General features: G+C 54.4%; 1 protein-coding gene and 1 long non-coding RNA gene across 2 annotated transcripts; one reads left to right on the top strand and one right to left on the bottom strand.

Moving 5' to 3' along the window:
• GYS1 (glycogen synthase 1) lies at nt 53-15,664 on the top strand. Its single transcript, NM_001195508.1, is given in 16 exon segments — nt 53-316; nt 1,782-1,963; nt 4,031-4,222; nt 5,055-5,240; nt 5,446-5,590; nt 6,426-6,543; nt 7,107-7,227; nt 7,518-7,624; nt 8,837-8,896; nt 8,985-9,063; nt 10,846-10,959; nt 11,318-11,444; nt 13,018-13,113; nt 13,278-13,441; nt 13,869-13,949; nt 14,152-15,664. Coding segments are annotated over 16 exon segments (2,214 nt in total). The 5' UTR covers nt 53-198; the 3' UTR covers nt 14,476-15,664.
• LOC110261018 lies at nt 13,290-13,886 on the bottom strand. Its single transcript, XR_002344721.1, has 2 exons — nt 13,636-13,886; nt 13,290-13,553 (listed from the first exon to the last, which is right to left on the bottom strand). It is a non-coding gene; the product is annotated as an uncharacterized LOC110261018 (long non-coding RNA).

The raw sequence follows: 16,104 nt of genomic DNA, 5'->3' as shown, positions 1-16,104 counted from the left end.
CTCAGTGACGCTGCGGCCGCCTGCAGCACTGGTTCTAGCGCTTCGGGCGGGGGTGCGGTCGTGCAATAGGAAGCCGAGGGCGGTGCAAGCTTCCTGTCGGGCAGCAGCTACCTGGCCCAGCGCCCTGCCCAGGGCATTCCTCAGACAAATCCTGGGCCCCCACCTGCGGCTCCCCGGAGCCCTCCTCTCGCGTCGGCCATGCCTCTAAACCGCACTTTGTCCATGTCCTCATTGCCAGGACTGGAAGATTGGGAGGATGAATTCGACCTGGAGAACACAGTGCTCTTCGAGGTGGCCTGGGAGGTGGCCAACAAGGGTGAGCACGCCGAGCAGAAGGGCTGGGACAAGAAGGGCAGTCGGGGATGGGGGCCCGGAACTCTTGAGTAACAGGAGGGTGAGGCTGCAGGACATGACTCTTGGGTCCTGGGCAAGGAGCCTATGACTCCTGTGTCCTTGGGGAGGGCCGGAATTTGTTTCCTGGGCCCTGGAGGGAGGCGTGAGCCGCCTGACTGAGGTGAAAGGAGGTTGGAAACCCAGGTCCTGGGTCCTAGGGAGAGGGGGCTAAAATGAAAAAGACCAGAGACGTGGGTCCGCTATAAGGAAGGAGCTGGGGGCGGGGAAGGTTGTCACTTCAGAACTGTGGCCCTAGCACGGAGGGCCTTAGGATACACTTCGGATTTGGGCAGGAGCCCACTTGGAGAAAGGATGCATGAAGCATGGTGGGAGAACTGCGGGAACTGGTCTTCTGAGAGTAAAGATGGGAGGAGGCTGGAGACCCTAATTCTTGGCTTCTAGGGTGAGAGAGAGTTGGGGCCTGGACGCCTGGGCTTTGAGCGCCTGAGCTCTGGGTTCCTGAGAGTAGCGGAGCCCGTGGCCTCAGACACATGCGCACTGGAATAGCGGGAGGCTGGGAAGTCCTAAGTTGGTCAGGGGCTGGGCCCTGGAATGGGAGTGGCTGGGGGCCAGGATTTCTGGGTCCCAGGCTCCAAAGGGCCAGAGCTTCTGGGTTTGCCGAAGGCTGGGGCCGGACTCCCAGGAGCTAGGCAGTCTGGCTCCACAGAAGGAAGGGAGCTGAGATTTTGCTTTGCTGAGTCTTGGGAGAGATGGGGCGGGGGGCGGGGGGGCTGTGAACACGGAGCCATGGATCTCCAGGGCCCAGGCTCCAGGAGGTAAGGAAGCTGGAGCCCCAGCCTCCTGGGTCTGGATGGGAGTCATGGGAGGGGCAGGGCCCTGCATTCCTGTGGGGACAGGTTGGCAGAATTCCGGGGGTGTGTGTGGGGGGTGAGGAATGATAACTCTGGCTTCTTTCGGACAATTGTGGGAACCTACAAGAAGAGGGCTTCTCCCTTACTGTGTCTTAGAGCTGCACTGGGGATTTAACCCCAGCTCCTGTGAGTCAGGAACTCAGGAAACCTGGGTGTGGCCTCTTTGCCAGCTTCTGTCATCCTTGGCCCCAGCCCCTAATTCCTTGACACCTAGGAGCCCAGGCCCCCAGCCCCTTCTCTCAGACTCAGAAGTCTAGCCTGAGACCACTCCCCTCCTCCCTCCAAGTCCTGACCCTAGCCCCCCGCACTCACAGACCCAGGAGTACCACCCTGCAGCCCCCTCTCCCCCTTTCCCCTCCTTCCTCTGACTCGAAAGGAGGGGCTCGCCGTCCCCTCTTCCCTCTGAGCCAGGGGTCTGGGGCTCCTAGGCACAGCACCCCCATCCCCCTGCCTTGCCCCAGACCCCAGACCTGTGGGCCTTGGCTGAGGCCTGCCCTCACACACTTGGGCCCACAGTGGGCGGCATCTACACGGTGCTGCAGACGAAGGCGAAGGTGACCGGGGATGAATGGGGCGACAACTACTACCTGGTGGGACCGTACACGGAGCAGGGCGTGAGGACCCAGGTGGAACTGCTCGAGCCCCCGACCCCGGCCCTGAAGAGGACCCTGGATTCCATGAACAGCAAGGGCTGCAAGGTGGGACATGGCCCGGCCAAGGACAGGGTGGGAGCAGCAGAAGGAGCAGGGGGTGGACCGAAACTCACGATCGATATTAATGAATGGAGAGACAGACAGCAGGAACAAAACAGACTGAAAGATGGTCCCACGAGGCCAAGCTCCTCAGATCCAGAGAGAAAAAGAGCTAGAGGGACAGCCAGACACAACCAGGGGTGAGGCCGGAGGTCGGAAGAGGCGTTCTGGAACCTGAAGTCCAAGTTCACCTTCTCCGCTTCTTGCCGCCTGACCTTGGCTAAGTCACATGCTCACGGCATCTACCTTGTAGGTTTCTTGGGGGGATTAGTTCGTAACGTCTTCGCCCAGGTCCCGGCATGTAGTTAGCCCTGTCTGTGAGCTATTTGTCATCAGGAGTATCATCAACATCCTTTTTACTAAAAACAGCCAAGCTTGCAGAATGAGGGGGACAGACAGACAGAGAGCTGGATGGGGAGAGGCTGAGTGGCCCCAAAAGTGATGGTGGCCCCCGTAGTTAGAGCAGCAGGGAGAGCGACAGAGATACCGAAGGGAGGGGGCCCAATGTTATAGAGAGAAGGATCTCGAAGGAGACAAGAAAGATGGACGGTTGAGGAAGAGAGAGAGAGGAGAGGTAGGCATGCAGACCCAGGGGACAGGGCTTCCGCTGGGCAACATCAGGCATTCAAGAGAGGAGGGGAGAGTCCCAGGCACCCAAGGAGGATTCAAGAGTGATGACAGAGAAGTGGCTGGCCCCCAGTGAGAGGGCCATGAAGCAGCAGGAAGGAGGTACACACGGGGTGGGGTCTGCGAGGGAAAGCTGCCGCGCTGCCTTCATTCATTCACAGCCTTTGGTTGGGGGTGCGGTCTGGAGTTCCATCAGGCAGGGCTGTGTCCCTAAGGAACCCTGGGGCAGTCCAGGCCCTCCCCCATGGCAGCTGCTGTCCATGTGCTGGGGGCCTAAGAATAGCCCCCCCAGCAAAAGGGCAGACAACAGCTGGGAGGGGGAGGGGCATCAGGGTCAGGCTTCCAAAGCTGGGAAAAGCCAGATTGGGGAGGAATAGGATGGCTTGTCCGCTGGATAGTGCTGTGGCAGCAGGCACAGATCCTGGGCCATGGTCTCGGGAGGAAAGCAACAGATCCGAGAAACGGGGCAGGGGCAGAAATGAGACCACAAGGCTTAGAAATAGGCAGTGGGTAGGAAAACATAGCCCCAGGGCAGAGAAAGTGGGTGGCCAGTGTTAGGAATGAGGCCACAGGAATTTCCGTTGTGGCTCAGCAGTAAGGAACCCGACTATAATCCATGAGGATGTGGGTTCCATCCCTGGCCTCACTCCGTGGGTTAAGGATCCAGTGTTGCCATGAGCTGTGGTGTAGGTCGTGGATGCAGCTCGGATCCCGCGTTGCTATGACTGGTATAGGCTGGCAGCTGCAGCTCCGATTTGACCCCTAGCCTGGGAACCTCCATATGCAACAGGTGTGGCCCTAAAAAAAAAAGAAATGAAGCTGCAGAGTACACGATGGGCCTGTGGGCAGAGGAAAGAGGAAGCGGGTGACAAATCTATGGTGAAAGGATCAGAAGCAAGGCAGTGAGTGTGGGAGCAAGAACAGTACAAGTAGCATCCCATGGAAGGAGTGAGCAGCAGAAAGGAAAGATAATGGGAGAAAGCAGCATGATGGGTGGGGAGAGAAATACGGTGGCAAACACAGAAACAAGGCGGCGGCTTGGAGAAATGATTAGCAGGATGGAAAAGTAAGGCAGCAGGGACACTGAGATAGGACACGTGCAACATGGTGTTATAAGTGATGGGAGGCGACCCAGCTGTTACAGAAACTAAGCAAGGGACACAGAGATGCTGCTTCGGAGATGGGAAAAGTTTGTGGTGGGAATAACCAACAGCAAATAGAGAAATAAGGCAGTGGGTGAGAAATCAGCAGCAGATTCAGAAACAGAAGAGGTTAGAAGAACCAAGGCCGTGAGCCCAGATATCTGCCCAGGGACTGGAGAAAAGCAGATGCTGTGCTCAGGGACATGTGGCCCAAACTCTAAGCCTCCTTATGGGTCCTCCCCAGGTGTATTTCGGGCGCTGGCTGATCGAGGGGGGCCCGCTGGTGGTGCTCTTGGACGTGGGGGCCTCAGCCTGGGCCCTGGAGCGCTGGAAAGGGGAGCTGTGGGAAACATGCAGCATCGGGGTACCCTGGTACGACCGCGAGGCCAACGACGCCGTCCTTTTTGGCTTCCTCACCACCTGGTTCCTGGGTGAGGTAGGCCCCACTGCCACTCCTTGCCACTCCTTTTGACCCCAGGCCACAAAATGACAATGGCCATGAGCCCCTGACTGGAGTGTCTGTTTTCTCCCAGAGCTTTCTGGGAGTTGTAGTCCTTTAATCCAAGGATTAAAGGAACATAAACATACGAGGTCCCAGATTCTTCTTTCCTCAGAGATCTAGGCTCCCAACCCCACCTTCTTCTGCTCCAGTCTCCCAAATATAGGCATTCTAAGCCTTAGCTCTTGGAAAGGCAGACTTGACAGGAAGGCTCATCCCAGGGAATTCTGGGAATTGTAGTTCTTTAATCTGTTATCAGTTAGACGTGGCTCTCAGATGGGTTCCCAGGTATTTGGGAATCTGCAGCCTATCTGAGCACCAGGAATCCTGATTCTTACCCTCTTTTAGGTTTTAAACGGTTCAAGAAACTTTGTTTCCCCTACCCTGGGAAAAACAGTTTATGAACTGATTGCTCCTAGGGCATTCTGGGGAGTTGTAGTCCTTCTGCCAGTATTGGGTACAGGTCTACTCTTGATGGATGTAAAGCATTTCCAAGAATTGTGTTCAGGATTTGGGGACACCAAAACTTCAGTCTTTCCAACTCAGCCCTCTTGGGACTTGGAAGGTTGGCCCAAAACCCCACATCTCCCATCAGCCTTTGGGGATGAGTCAGCTTGTCTCTCCACTGGGGATTGCAGTGAGCCACCCCACGCTGTGTAGTAATGGAGACAGATCTACCTCTCCCCTGCTTCCTCATCCATCTTGGGGATTGCTGGTTGTCTTCGCAACACACATGGAGACACAGTGGCCCTGTCCTGTTGCCCCACAGTTCCTGGCCCAGAGCGAGGAGAAACCACATGTGGTCGCACACTTCCACGAGTGGCTGGCGGGCATCGGACTCTGCCTGTGCCGTGCCCGGCGACTGCCTGTGGCTACAATCTTCACCACCCACGCCACGCTGCTGGGGCGATACCTATGTGCTGGTGCTGTGGACTTCTACAACAACCTGGAGAATGTGAGCTGGGAGTGTGGCACATGGGGGGCTGCTGATATTTCAGGACAACCCAGAAGTGTCTGAAGTCCAAGGGGATCAAGGTCCCTCTTCCCCCAGGACCCAGGAGTCCAAGTCTCCAGCCCCAACCTTCCCAAAGACTCTAGAGTCTGGGCCACCAGTCCTCTCCCCAGTACTTCTAACCTGATTGCCTTCCCTCCCGGCCCAGTTCAATGTGGACAAGGAAGCAGGTGAGAGGCAAATCTATCACCGCTACTGCATGGAGCGGGCAGCAGCCCACTGCGCTCATGTCTTCACTACCGTGTCTCAGATTACTGCCATCGAGGCTCAGCACCTACTCAAAAGGAAACCAGGTAGGAAATAGGCTGGGGTCCATAGACATGAATGAGGAGGCAGTCTATGCCAAACCCTGTCCCAATTTCTTTGTTGTAAAGAGCAGGGGACTACAACTCCCAGAAGACCCATATTGGTGACCTGAATATGAAGCCACTTGGCTGTATACCCTAGAGGCTAATGGGAAATGTAGTTTCTTTAATATTTCAGAAATGGTAAAATTCGCTTATTGACTAATGTCAGTATTGCTCTTCTGAAAGAGGAAGGAGGTTCATTAGATTTTATTTTTGAGAAAAGCAGTGTTGGAACAAGTTACTCTTCCAGAACGATAGCATCTATTCCCAATGGGTATAAATGAGAACTACAGCTCCCAGAAGGCCTTTGGCTGGTCAGCTCTTTATATTCCTGGAATTTTGTCCAAGGAGCTGATGGGGGTTATAGTTTTTCACTGATATGTGTTAATTTCTATGAGAATAGGAGATGGTTGGGGCCCTAAAAGAGGCTTGAAGGTAGAGAAGCAGGATGGAGATGTTAAACCGTTTCCCCGAGCTCAGAGTCGACCAGAGGAAACAAAAGAACTACAACTCCCAGAAGCCCCAGTGTTGATCTGCTCCCTGTTTGGTTAGCCTGAATGGCTAGTGGGAGTTGTAGTTAGGCTTGTGAACATAAGCAAGAAATACTGGGTAGGAAGGCATCTGAGTGGCAGGGCATTTAGGTCACCACAGGAACACTCAGAGAAGCTATCAAAACAAAGCTATTGTGAAAGGAGTCTTTCCTTCATTTCTTCATTCAGCCACGTTGATCTGAATGAAGAAATGAAGAAATGAAATGCAGGACCTTCTCCCCCAATCCCAGATATCGTGACCCCCAATGGACTGAATGTGAAGAAATTCTCTGCCATGCATGAGTTCCAGAACCTCCATGCTCAGAGCAAGGCTCGAATCCAGGAGTTTGTGCGGGGCCATTTCTATGGGTATGTAGGCCAGATACCTAGGTCTTGAGAGAGGCGGGGGTTGGGAGCCCAGACTTCTGGGGCCAAAGAAGTGACAGCTAAGGGCTCGGACTCTTTTTTTTTTTTTTTAAGGGCCACACCCACAGCATATGGAAACTCCCAGGCTAGGGGTCGAACCAGAGCTGTAGCTGCCGGCCTACACCACAGCCACAGCCACAGCCACACGCCAGATCCAAGCCGCATCTGTGACCTACACCACCACTCAGGCAACGCTGGATCCTTAACCCATTGAGCAAGGCCAGGGATTAAACCTGCATCCTCATGGATACTGATTGGGTTCTTTACACGCTGAGCCACAGCTGGAACTCCAGGGCTCAGCCTCTTAAGTTCTTGAGCTCCAGAGCAATGGCTGAGTATTTAAGGAGAGCCCCATCTAAGGAGAAAAGAACCACAGTTCCCGGAGGTTCCCATGATGCCTCTGTCTTAAGATGTTCTTTGCCCCTGTGCCTTCTGGGGTTTGTAGTTTCGAGGCCAGGGCTAGACGGTAAGGGACTGGGCTTCACCCTGCCTTGTGGCTTCTTTAGGCACTTGGACTTCAACTTGGACAAGACCTTGTACTTCTTTATCGCGGGGCGCTATGAGTTCTCCAACAAGGGGGCTGACGTTTTCCTGGAGGCTTTGGCCCGGCTCAACTATCTGCTCAGAGTAAGGCCTGGGCTGTAAGGGGACAAAGGCGGGTGAGAGAATCGGCACATGACTGGGGAGAATAGAGACCTGGGGAGGTGGGGGCAGGGACACCCCTGTGTGAAGCAGGAGTGTAGGGATCCAGGAAGAAGATCAGAGTCCTATGGTAATTCTGTCCTATGATTCCCCTTGACAGGAAGGGGCATGGCAGGGTCCTAGCGGTCTTAGGGGCTGGAAAATAGGGGTGGGGGGCTCAATCTTCTCCCATGTGACTTTTTCACACTCACACACACCCCTTTCCTCTGTCCCAGGTGAACGGCAGCGAGCAGACAGTGGTTGCTTTCTTCATCATGCCGGCCCGGACCAACAATTTCAATGTGGAAACCCTTAAGGGCCAAGCCGTGCGCAAGCAGCTTTGGTCAGCAGCCCTTGGCCCCGCATCCCTGCCGTTCCCACTCCCAGCTGTGTGCTCTGGGTCCCCTGTTTCTCCTGGAGTCTCTGTTTTGTCATCTGTAACATGATCCACCCCACCCCCCCACACTGATTTCTAAGAAAGTCACTTGCTTCAGTTGCTTCCAGCTCAGGGGCACGATAAAGTCACAGTTGCCGGCAGGATGAGTGTAACAGCACAGCCAGGGCTCTGATATCAAACTGGCGAGGTCCTCCCCCAGGCCCTGTTCCTCTCTGGCTTGTGACTTTACGCAGACCACTCCCTCTCTCCAAGCCTCAGTTTCCCCATCTGTAAAACCCATTCATTAGCCATCAGAGACTCAGTGAGCTCCGACTGTGTGCCAGGGGCTATTCCAGGCACTGGGAACATAGCTGTGAACGAGAAAAGATAAAATCCCAGCCCTCATTGACTTCACATTCTAGAAAGTTCTATAGAACGTGCTCTGACAAAAGAAGCAGGGCTGGAATATGAGATAGCGTTGACAGGACAGGCCACACTGAGCCCGGAGAGGAAACGAGGGAGGGAGCCCTGGGTGTATCTGGGGACCAGCAATTCAGGCAGAGGGAAAAGCAAGTGCAAAGGCCCTAAGGCATGTTTGAGACATGCCTCAGCAAGGAGGCCAGCGAGGCTGGAGCAGAGTGCCCAAGGGAGAAGGGGTGGGAAATGAGGCCAGAGCTGAGAGGACCATGAACAGAGGAATAGCTACCAAGCTGTCGGGTGGCACTCTTTGTTCGCTTTACTTGTGTCCATACATTTTCCTCTCTCGGAACATGATTTTCCCTTTCTATAAACTGGGGCTTAGCATCGCCATGGCCAGGACTAGCACACGTCCTAATAATAGCCGACATTTCTGGAAGGCTCTCTGTGTGCCGGGCACTGTGCACTTTTTGTCATGACCTCATCGAATTCTCATGGCAAACTTTTGAGGTTGCTTCTATTTTTAATCCCCATCTGACAGATGAGTCACTGAAGTCAGAGAGGGAAGGCCACCTGTCCCTGGCCACACAGCTCAGGCAAGACGCAAGGGATTCCAGCTTTCCAGGGCCTATTCCCCGAGTCCCTGTCCTCCAGCCAGAAACCCCTCCAGGGCTTCTCTGCCCGCGCCTCAACTTCCCAGCTGCCCCAGAAGCCTAACAATAAATGGTAGCTGGTGCTAATGGAATGTTCTGCTTCTTCCAGGGATACGGCCAACACGGTGAAGGAGAAGTTTGGGAGGAAGCTTTATGAATCCTTGCTGGTGTGAGTGTCCCGCCCTCAACCCTGCATCCTCCCAAGCTCTGGTCTCTCCTCACCCATTCCCAGATGCATCCCCCTGCTCACCTTACAGGGGAAGCCTCCCAGACATGAACAAGATGCTGGACAAGGAGGATTTCACCATGATGAAGAGAGCCATCTTTGCCACGCAGGTATGGTTTGGCCTCCTGAGTAGAGAGACGGCGATTCCCGGCAGCCCCAGGACAAGCTTGCCATGTTAGCTCTGACCCCAGAGATTGCTGGGAGTTCTGCTTTATTGGCAGTTCTTGTTCCAGGAATCCACAGGAAGGTGTGAGCCGACTGGTAAAGGCTCAATTCCCAGAAGCCCTGAGGGCAGCCTGTTTTTCCCACAGCTTAGTCTCCTACAGGGCCTGCTGGGAGTTGTAGTTTCTTTGAGTCCTTGGGGGTCTATAACAAAAGGTGAAAAGAACTATAGACTAACGTCAAGAGCCACAAAAGGAGAACTACAACTCCCAGCTGTCCTTAGGACTTGCTGCACGCTACCTCCGCCTCTTCCCCCAGAGACTGCTGGGAGTGGTAGTTTTGTTGAGCCTGTAGGGACTAGAGCCAGGAGATCAGCTAAAACATTTATTTCCTGAAGAGCACTGAAACCTCCTAGCAGCTGCTCTTTCTTATCCTGCTGGCTGTGACAGTCCCCAGACCCATTGAAAAACTGGCAGTCACTAAATGAGAACTACAACTCCCAGCAGCCCCTGGTGCTTTCTATTACATTGACTTCCCTTGCCCCAGAGACTCCTGGGAATTAGAGTTCTTTTATTCTTTGGCGTCAAGGGTCTTTGGTACCCATGGGCAGGACTGCTGATCCATTTCCTGGGGAATGGAAACCTAGACAGGCAAGTTGCATAAACAAGGTATGAACTGCTTTTAGCCAAATTATAATTTCCAATAGTCCCTAAGGTAGTCGGCGTCACTGAGGATGCTTTTGCTGTGGGGCTCCTGGGAGTTCTAGTGTCCTGGGCTCCTGGAGTCAGACTGTTAAGATGAGAAGTATCTTTTAATGAGATGAAAGATGAGGAATGATGGGACAGCTGCAAAGAACTGCTATCACACTCACCGTGTCTTCTCCAGTGACTTGGAAATTTTGGTTTCCTTGGGCCTCTTTTTTTGGCTGCATCTGTGGCATGTAGAAGTTCCTGGGCCAGGGATTGAACCCATGCCACAGCACTGACAATGCTGGATCCTTAACCTGCTGAGCCACCAGGGAACTCTGTCTTTCGGCCTCTTTTGAGGGTGAAGGTACAGGGAATTCCAGGGTGGAGAGTAAAAGGGACTTGGAGATAAAGAGATCCAGGATTTTCAGAAGGAAATTGTAACATCCAGCAAGCAGCCCATGAAGGGCACAGACTCTGGCCCCATCAACTACTGGGAATTACAGTTCCTTTGGGGTTTTTTTGTTTTTTCCTTTTTTGGCCACCCCATGGCATATGGAGTCCCTGGGCCAGGGATCAGATCTGAACCACAGTTGCAACCTAAGCCACAGCTGCAGCAACCCCAGATCCTTAACCCACTGTGCCTGGCTGGGGATCAAACCTGCATCCCAGCACTCCCAAGACACTGCCAATCCCATTGCGCCACAGTGGGAGCTCCTCCTTTGCATTGCTCTGTGCATAGCCCAGAGTACAGAATGAGATAGCTCCCACTCGCCGTAGGCGTTTTAACACTGGCTCTGCCTCAGAGACAGCTGGGGATTGTAGTTTCTTTTTGGCTCCTGGTGGGCTAAAGGGAAAAGAAGACCTTGATGGAGAGAGCCAAGTGGGAAGTCCGTAACTGCTGGCCATCTCCTGGGTTTGTGGCTCCACATCCTGCTAGGGATTGCGGTCTCCTGGGATCCCCAGGATCCACATGGCTCATGGGGCAGTAGGGAGCCCTCTGCCCCTTCCCTAACTGCCGCGCCCCACTTGTGGCCCCTATAGCGGCAGTCGTTCCCCCCTGTGTGCACCCACAATATGCTGGATGACTCCTCGGACCCTATCTTGACCACTATCCGGAGAATTGGCCTCTTCAACAGTAGTGCCGACAGGGTCAAGGTGAGGGCACTGGCCAGGGTGGGTTGGGCATGGTGATAGGGGCTCTTGGGGGCGGGGGGAAGAAAGCCTGGGGGGTGATGTGGGGGCAGAGCCTGGGGTGATATGGGGGTGGAGCCTGGGGTTGATATGGGAGCGGAGCCTGGGCCTCACATTCCCCGAGTCCCCTAGTTTATCAGAGGACTGCTATGTTTAGAAAGATTCCTAGCTTCTGAGGCAGACAGACTTGGATTCCAGTTGTTGTCCTGACACTGACTTGGGTGACTTTCGACAATTTTTTCATCCTCTCTGGGCCGCCCTGGAAACCTCAGGGAGTAGCTAGGTGAGGTGCCTGGGCTGAGCCTTTGTTTTTCACTGCCAGGTAATTTTTCACCCGGAGTTCCTCTCCTCCACGAGCCCCCTGCTCCCCGTGGACTACGAGGAATTTGTCCGTGGCTGCCACCTTGGCGTCTTTCCCTCCTATTACGAGCCTTGGGGCTACACGCCAGGTGAGTGCAGCATCGGGCCTGATCCCAGGACAAGGCACTCAGCCTCCCTAAGCCTGAAGCTTCTCTGTAAAAAAGGAACAAGGACAACAGTCTGTTCATGTGTTTTCGTGGCAAGGAGCTCATGTGATGAGTAATTAGAGGGCTGATGATGTCAGGGTTCCCACATGACTTCCTCCTGGAGTTCCCTTTGTGGCTCAGCGGGTTCAGAACCCAGCTAGTCTCCATGAGGATGCTGGTTTGATCTGCGCCCCGCTGAGTGTGTTAAGGATCCGGTATTGCCGTGAGCTGCTATGTAGGTTGCAGATGTGGCTTGGATCCTGAGTTGCTGTGGCTGTGGTATAGGTCGGTGGCTACAGCTCCGATTTGACCCCTAGCCTGGGACCCTCCATATGCCTCGGGTATGGCCCTGAAAAGACCAAAAAAAAAGTTACTTCCCCGAGTTTGCTACTGCTGGGTCCCCCCAAGAACAGCTAAATGCACAGTTTAGTGACAGTGACAGTCACGCTCCTTCCTTTTTTTTTTTTTTTTTTGCTTTTAGGGTCGCACTTGTGGCATATATAAGTTCCCAGGCTAGGGGTCAAATCGGAGCTGCAGCTGCCAGCCTACACACAGCCACAGCAACACAGGATTCGAGCCGCGTCTAGGACCTACACCATAGCTCACAGCAACACCGGATCCTTAACCCACTGAGCGAGGCCAGGGATTGAACCATATCCTCACAGACACTAGTCAGATTTGTTTCCGCTGTGCCACCACGCGGAAGATCTTTCCTGTGTTTTTAAATGTTTTGCTTTTTAGGGCCACACCCACGCACATGGGCACATGGAAGTTCCCGGACTAGAGGTCCAATCGGAGCTACAGCTGCCGGCCGACACCACAGCCACAGCAATGCCAGATCCGAGCCGTGTCTGCGACCTACACCACAGCTCTTGACAACACCGGATCCTTAATCCACTAAGTGAAGTTGGGGACCTCATGGTTCCTAGTGGGATTTGTTTCTGCTGCGCCACAATGGGAACCTCAAGACTTGTTATTTTTAGTGAAAGGTTTTTAGGAACACTCATATAAGAGTAATAATAAACTCCCTGAAACGTTTCTCAGCGTTATTTAAGGTAGTAAACAAGGCATAGTAGGCGCTCTGGACACAGCAATAGTAATAACGAGAGACCCTGCCTTATCTCATGTCAAAACAGGCTCTAAAGGTATGACAAGTAAAACCGTTTAGTCTGGCACAAGAAAGTATCTTATAGGTTATGAGGAGTAACTGAAATGGCCCCCAGAGTCCCTTGTTAAATAAATTAGGATCCTTATTGCCCAGTTATAAACTCTTCCTTACCCTGAGGTCTTGGAGCAAGTGAACTAACTCCCTCTTCGCTGCCTCTTGGCTTCTCCTCTAAGAAACGTAGTCTAAAGCGCAGCCTGATTTTTCTGGCTCGTGACTTGCTCGGCCCAGCACCACCCACCCCCGCACTTGGTAAAGGCACCAGTAGAGGGCGCCATTGCGGCTTTTATTGGGATTTAAGAGACGAAAGAGGAGGAAACCTTAGCGGGCCTTTCTCACGCCTTCCCGCAGCTGAATGCACGGTTATGGGTATCCCCAGTATCTCCACCAACCTCTCCGGCTTCGGCTGCTTCATGGAGGAACACATCGCAGACCCCTCGGCTTACGGTCAGCGCCCGGACTGAGAGCTGGGACTCTTGGATCAGAGGGAGGAGGGGAGGGGGTGGACTCCTGACTCCCAGTGGGAGGAGGCGTCTTGGTGCCGCTGAGTCTCAGAGTGAATGGAGGTTTCCCCAGTCTGTTTTCTGAGACCCCCGTCCTGGCCCTGACAGGCATCTACATTCTGGACCGGCGGTTCCGCAGCCTGGATGATTCCTGCTCGCAGCTCACCTCCTTCCTCTACAGCTTCTGCCAGCAGAGTCGGCGGCAGCGCATTATCCAGCGGAACCGCACCGAGCGCCTCTCCGACCTTCTGGACTGGAAATACCTAGGCCGGGTATAACTCCCTTCCCTGTCCTTTGCTGCTGAATCAGCCGCTTCTGGCTCTGGGTCTCGGCTTTCGCAGTACTAAAAGCCCGGTCTCTTCCTAATTGTAATGGTTGCGGCCCCTTTAAGAAATTAATCCACATTGGCTGGAAGACCCTCTGGGGTGGTTCTCTATTTGCATAGGAGTTTGGACCGAGAGATTACCTGATTGAAGAGTTCTGCGTTCCTAGTGTGTGGCTCAGAAATTTCTTGCAGCAGCTCTGCTCATCTACATAAGGGGGTGGAGCCAGAAAGAGGCCAATTGAAAGACCGCTCAGTGTGCACTCATCTGCATAAAAGTTGTAGCCAGCGTTTTCCCGAGACCCAAATCTGCTCCAGCGGGGGCAGATTTGACTCCAGCCTTCTGATGCCCGCTCTCCTCTCTCCCTGCCCCCAAGTACTACATGTCTGCACGCCACATGGCACTGGCCAAGGCCTTTCCAGAACACTTCACCTACGAGCCCCACGAAGCTGACGCAGTAAGTGGACCTGTGTTCTCTCTGGAGGAGAGGTGGGCCAGGGAGCTAGAAGGGTTGGGTAGGGTGCCCTGGGATCCAGTGGGGTTTCCCTCCTGAAGTTGCAAGGGCTCAGGGACGCTGGACACCCAGGCTGGCTGTAGGGGCCTCTGCTCACTCCGCAGTCTGTGCCCACATCCCCTCCCCCCCCGCGCCCCGCACACAGACCCAGGGCTACCGCTACCCACGGCCAGCATCAGTGCCACCATCGCCTTCGCTGTCGCGCCATTCGAGTCCACACCAGAGTGAGGATGAGGAGGAACCGCGGGATGGACCACCTGATGAAGACGGCGAGCGCTATGACGAGGACGAGGAGGCCGCCAAGGATCGGCGCAATATCCGCGCCCCCGAGTGGCCTCGACGCGCCTCTTGCACCTCTTCCACTAGCGGGAGCAAGCGCGGCTCCGTGGACACAGGGCCATCCAGCTCACTCAGCACCCCCAGCGAGCCCCTCAGCCCCGCCAGCTCCCTGGGAGAGGAGCGCAACTAAAACCCCAGCCCCACACTCCCAGCCAGCCTTGCTTCCCTTATCCAGAGGGTGGCTGCAGAATGGCGCTGTTTCTAAACTCCACTCCAGATCCCCAACTCTCTGTGGGGTCCACGGCCCCACCACCTCCGCCATACACTCCAGCCCCTCTCGCCTCTCCTTTGGAATCCTCAATACTCCGGAATCCACAACACTGTGCCTTTCTTGGGTTCCAGAATGCATAATCTGTGCCCTGGAGTCCCCTCCCCACCCCCACCCACCTGGCCTGAGTCCCAGAGGCCAGGGATATGCCATTATTACCCTGCTGTGGTGCCAGAGGTTTTCAGAAACCTGCTCTGTTGCCTTCTGTGCTGAGGCTCCTAAGCCCTTTGAGGCTTGCTCCTTCTGCAGCATTCAGAACCTGCCACGCTCAGGCCTGACCTGGGGGCCGCCAAGCACTGGAAACCACGTGGCGTCCCTTCTAATGAGACAATCAAGTCCAGAGCTGGGGCACTTTCAGGGACTTAACTGATCTCAGGCGCTCCATTTGGACTCTAGGACTCGGGCTCCAGGCCAGTGCCCTCGTGTTTACTCTGATCTTGATCTAGCCCTCTCTGGGTGTTGGGCTCTGCCTGGAGGATCTCCCCCCCCCACTTCCTCCCTACTTTGGTCAGGCAAGTTGGGGCAGGAGCACTTGGCTTCTCATTCCTTCTGGAGAACATACTGACATTGGCCTGGATGCCTTTCTGGCCTTTTCTGGACCAGGCCCTACTCCGTCCCTGAGTCTGAATGCTTGCCCATATTTCTAGACTCCTGTGCCCTGCGGGAAATCCCTCTGCTGAGGACAAGTGTCTCTCTCCCCCTGCACCCTTCCCCCCCTACCACAAGCCCTGTCTGCTAGATGCATCGCATCATGAAACCACTGGGTTCTAGGTCCCGGCTGTCGGATCTAGAACCTTGCCGCTGTGCTGCCTCCTGATCCCTGCCCCCTGGTCTAGAACTCGACCCACTGGATTCTAGATCCTCCATATTTACCTCGAGGCTCTTCCATCCCAAGCTGTGCCTGACCCCCAGCTTTGGTGAGAGGGAGGGGCCCCTCACGTGTGCTGTGCTGTTTCTGCTGCACTTGGTTTGCAGTTGGGGGGGGGAGGGCGGAAGGGTTGCGATTGAAGTGTGTCCAGAGATGAAAAAAATACATCTATATTTAAGAATATCAGGTCTAGTCTGACGGGAGGGCTTGGTGGGCCTCAGTCCTGGCCCCTCCCTCCTCTTAACATCCTATTCCAACCCCAACTAACAAGTGGGTCCCTGATCCCTTGTCTCATCCTGCTGTCTTGGATTGCCATTGGATTCCAGTGTTATTCCTTTCTCTTTGCTTCTTTTGCTGTCCTTTTAGGGCCACACATATGGAGCAGCATATGGAGGTTCCTAGGCTAGAGGGTGAATCAGAGCTGCAGCTGCTGGCCTTCACCACAGCCACAGCAATTAGGGATCAGAGCCATGACTGCGACCTATACCACAACTCACAGTAAAGCCAGATCCTTAACCCACTGAGCAAGGCCAGGGATTGAACCCGCAACCTCATGGATACCAGTCAGGTTCATTACCACTGAGCCATGCCGGGAACTCCAGTGTTATTTCAAAGGAAGACAC

This window comes from Sus scrofa, chromosome 6 (assembly GCF_000003025.6).
Source record: "Sus scrofa isolate TJ Tabasco breed Duroc chromosome 6, Sscrofa11.1, whole genome shotgun sequence".
In the NCBI taxonomy this organism is placed as follows: Eukaryota; Metazoa; Chordata; class Mammalia; order Artiodactyla; family Suidae; genus Sus; species Sus scrofa.
The sequence above is the reverse complement of the archived record's forward strand: the minus strand, read 5'-3'. Positions and strand labels throughout refer to the sequence as shown.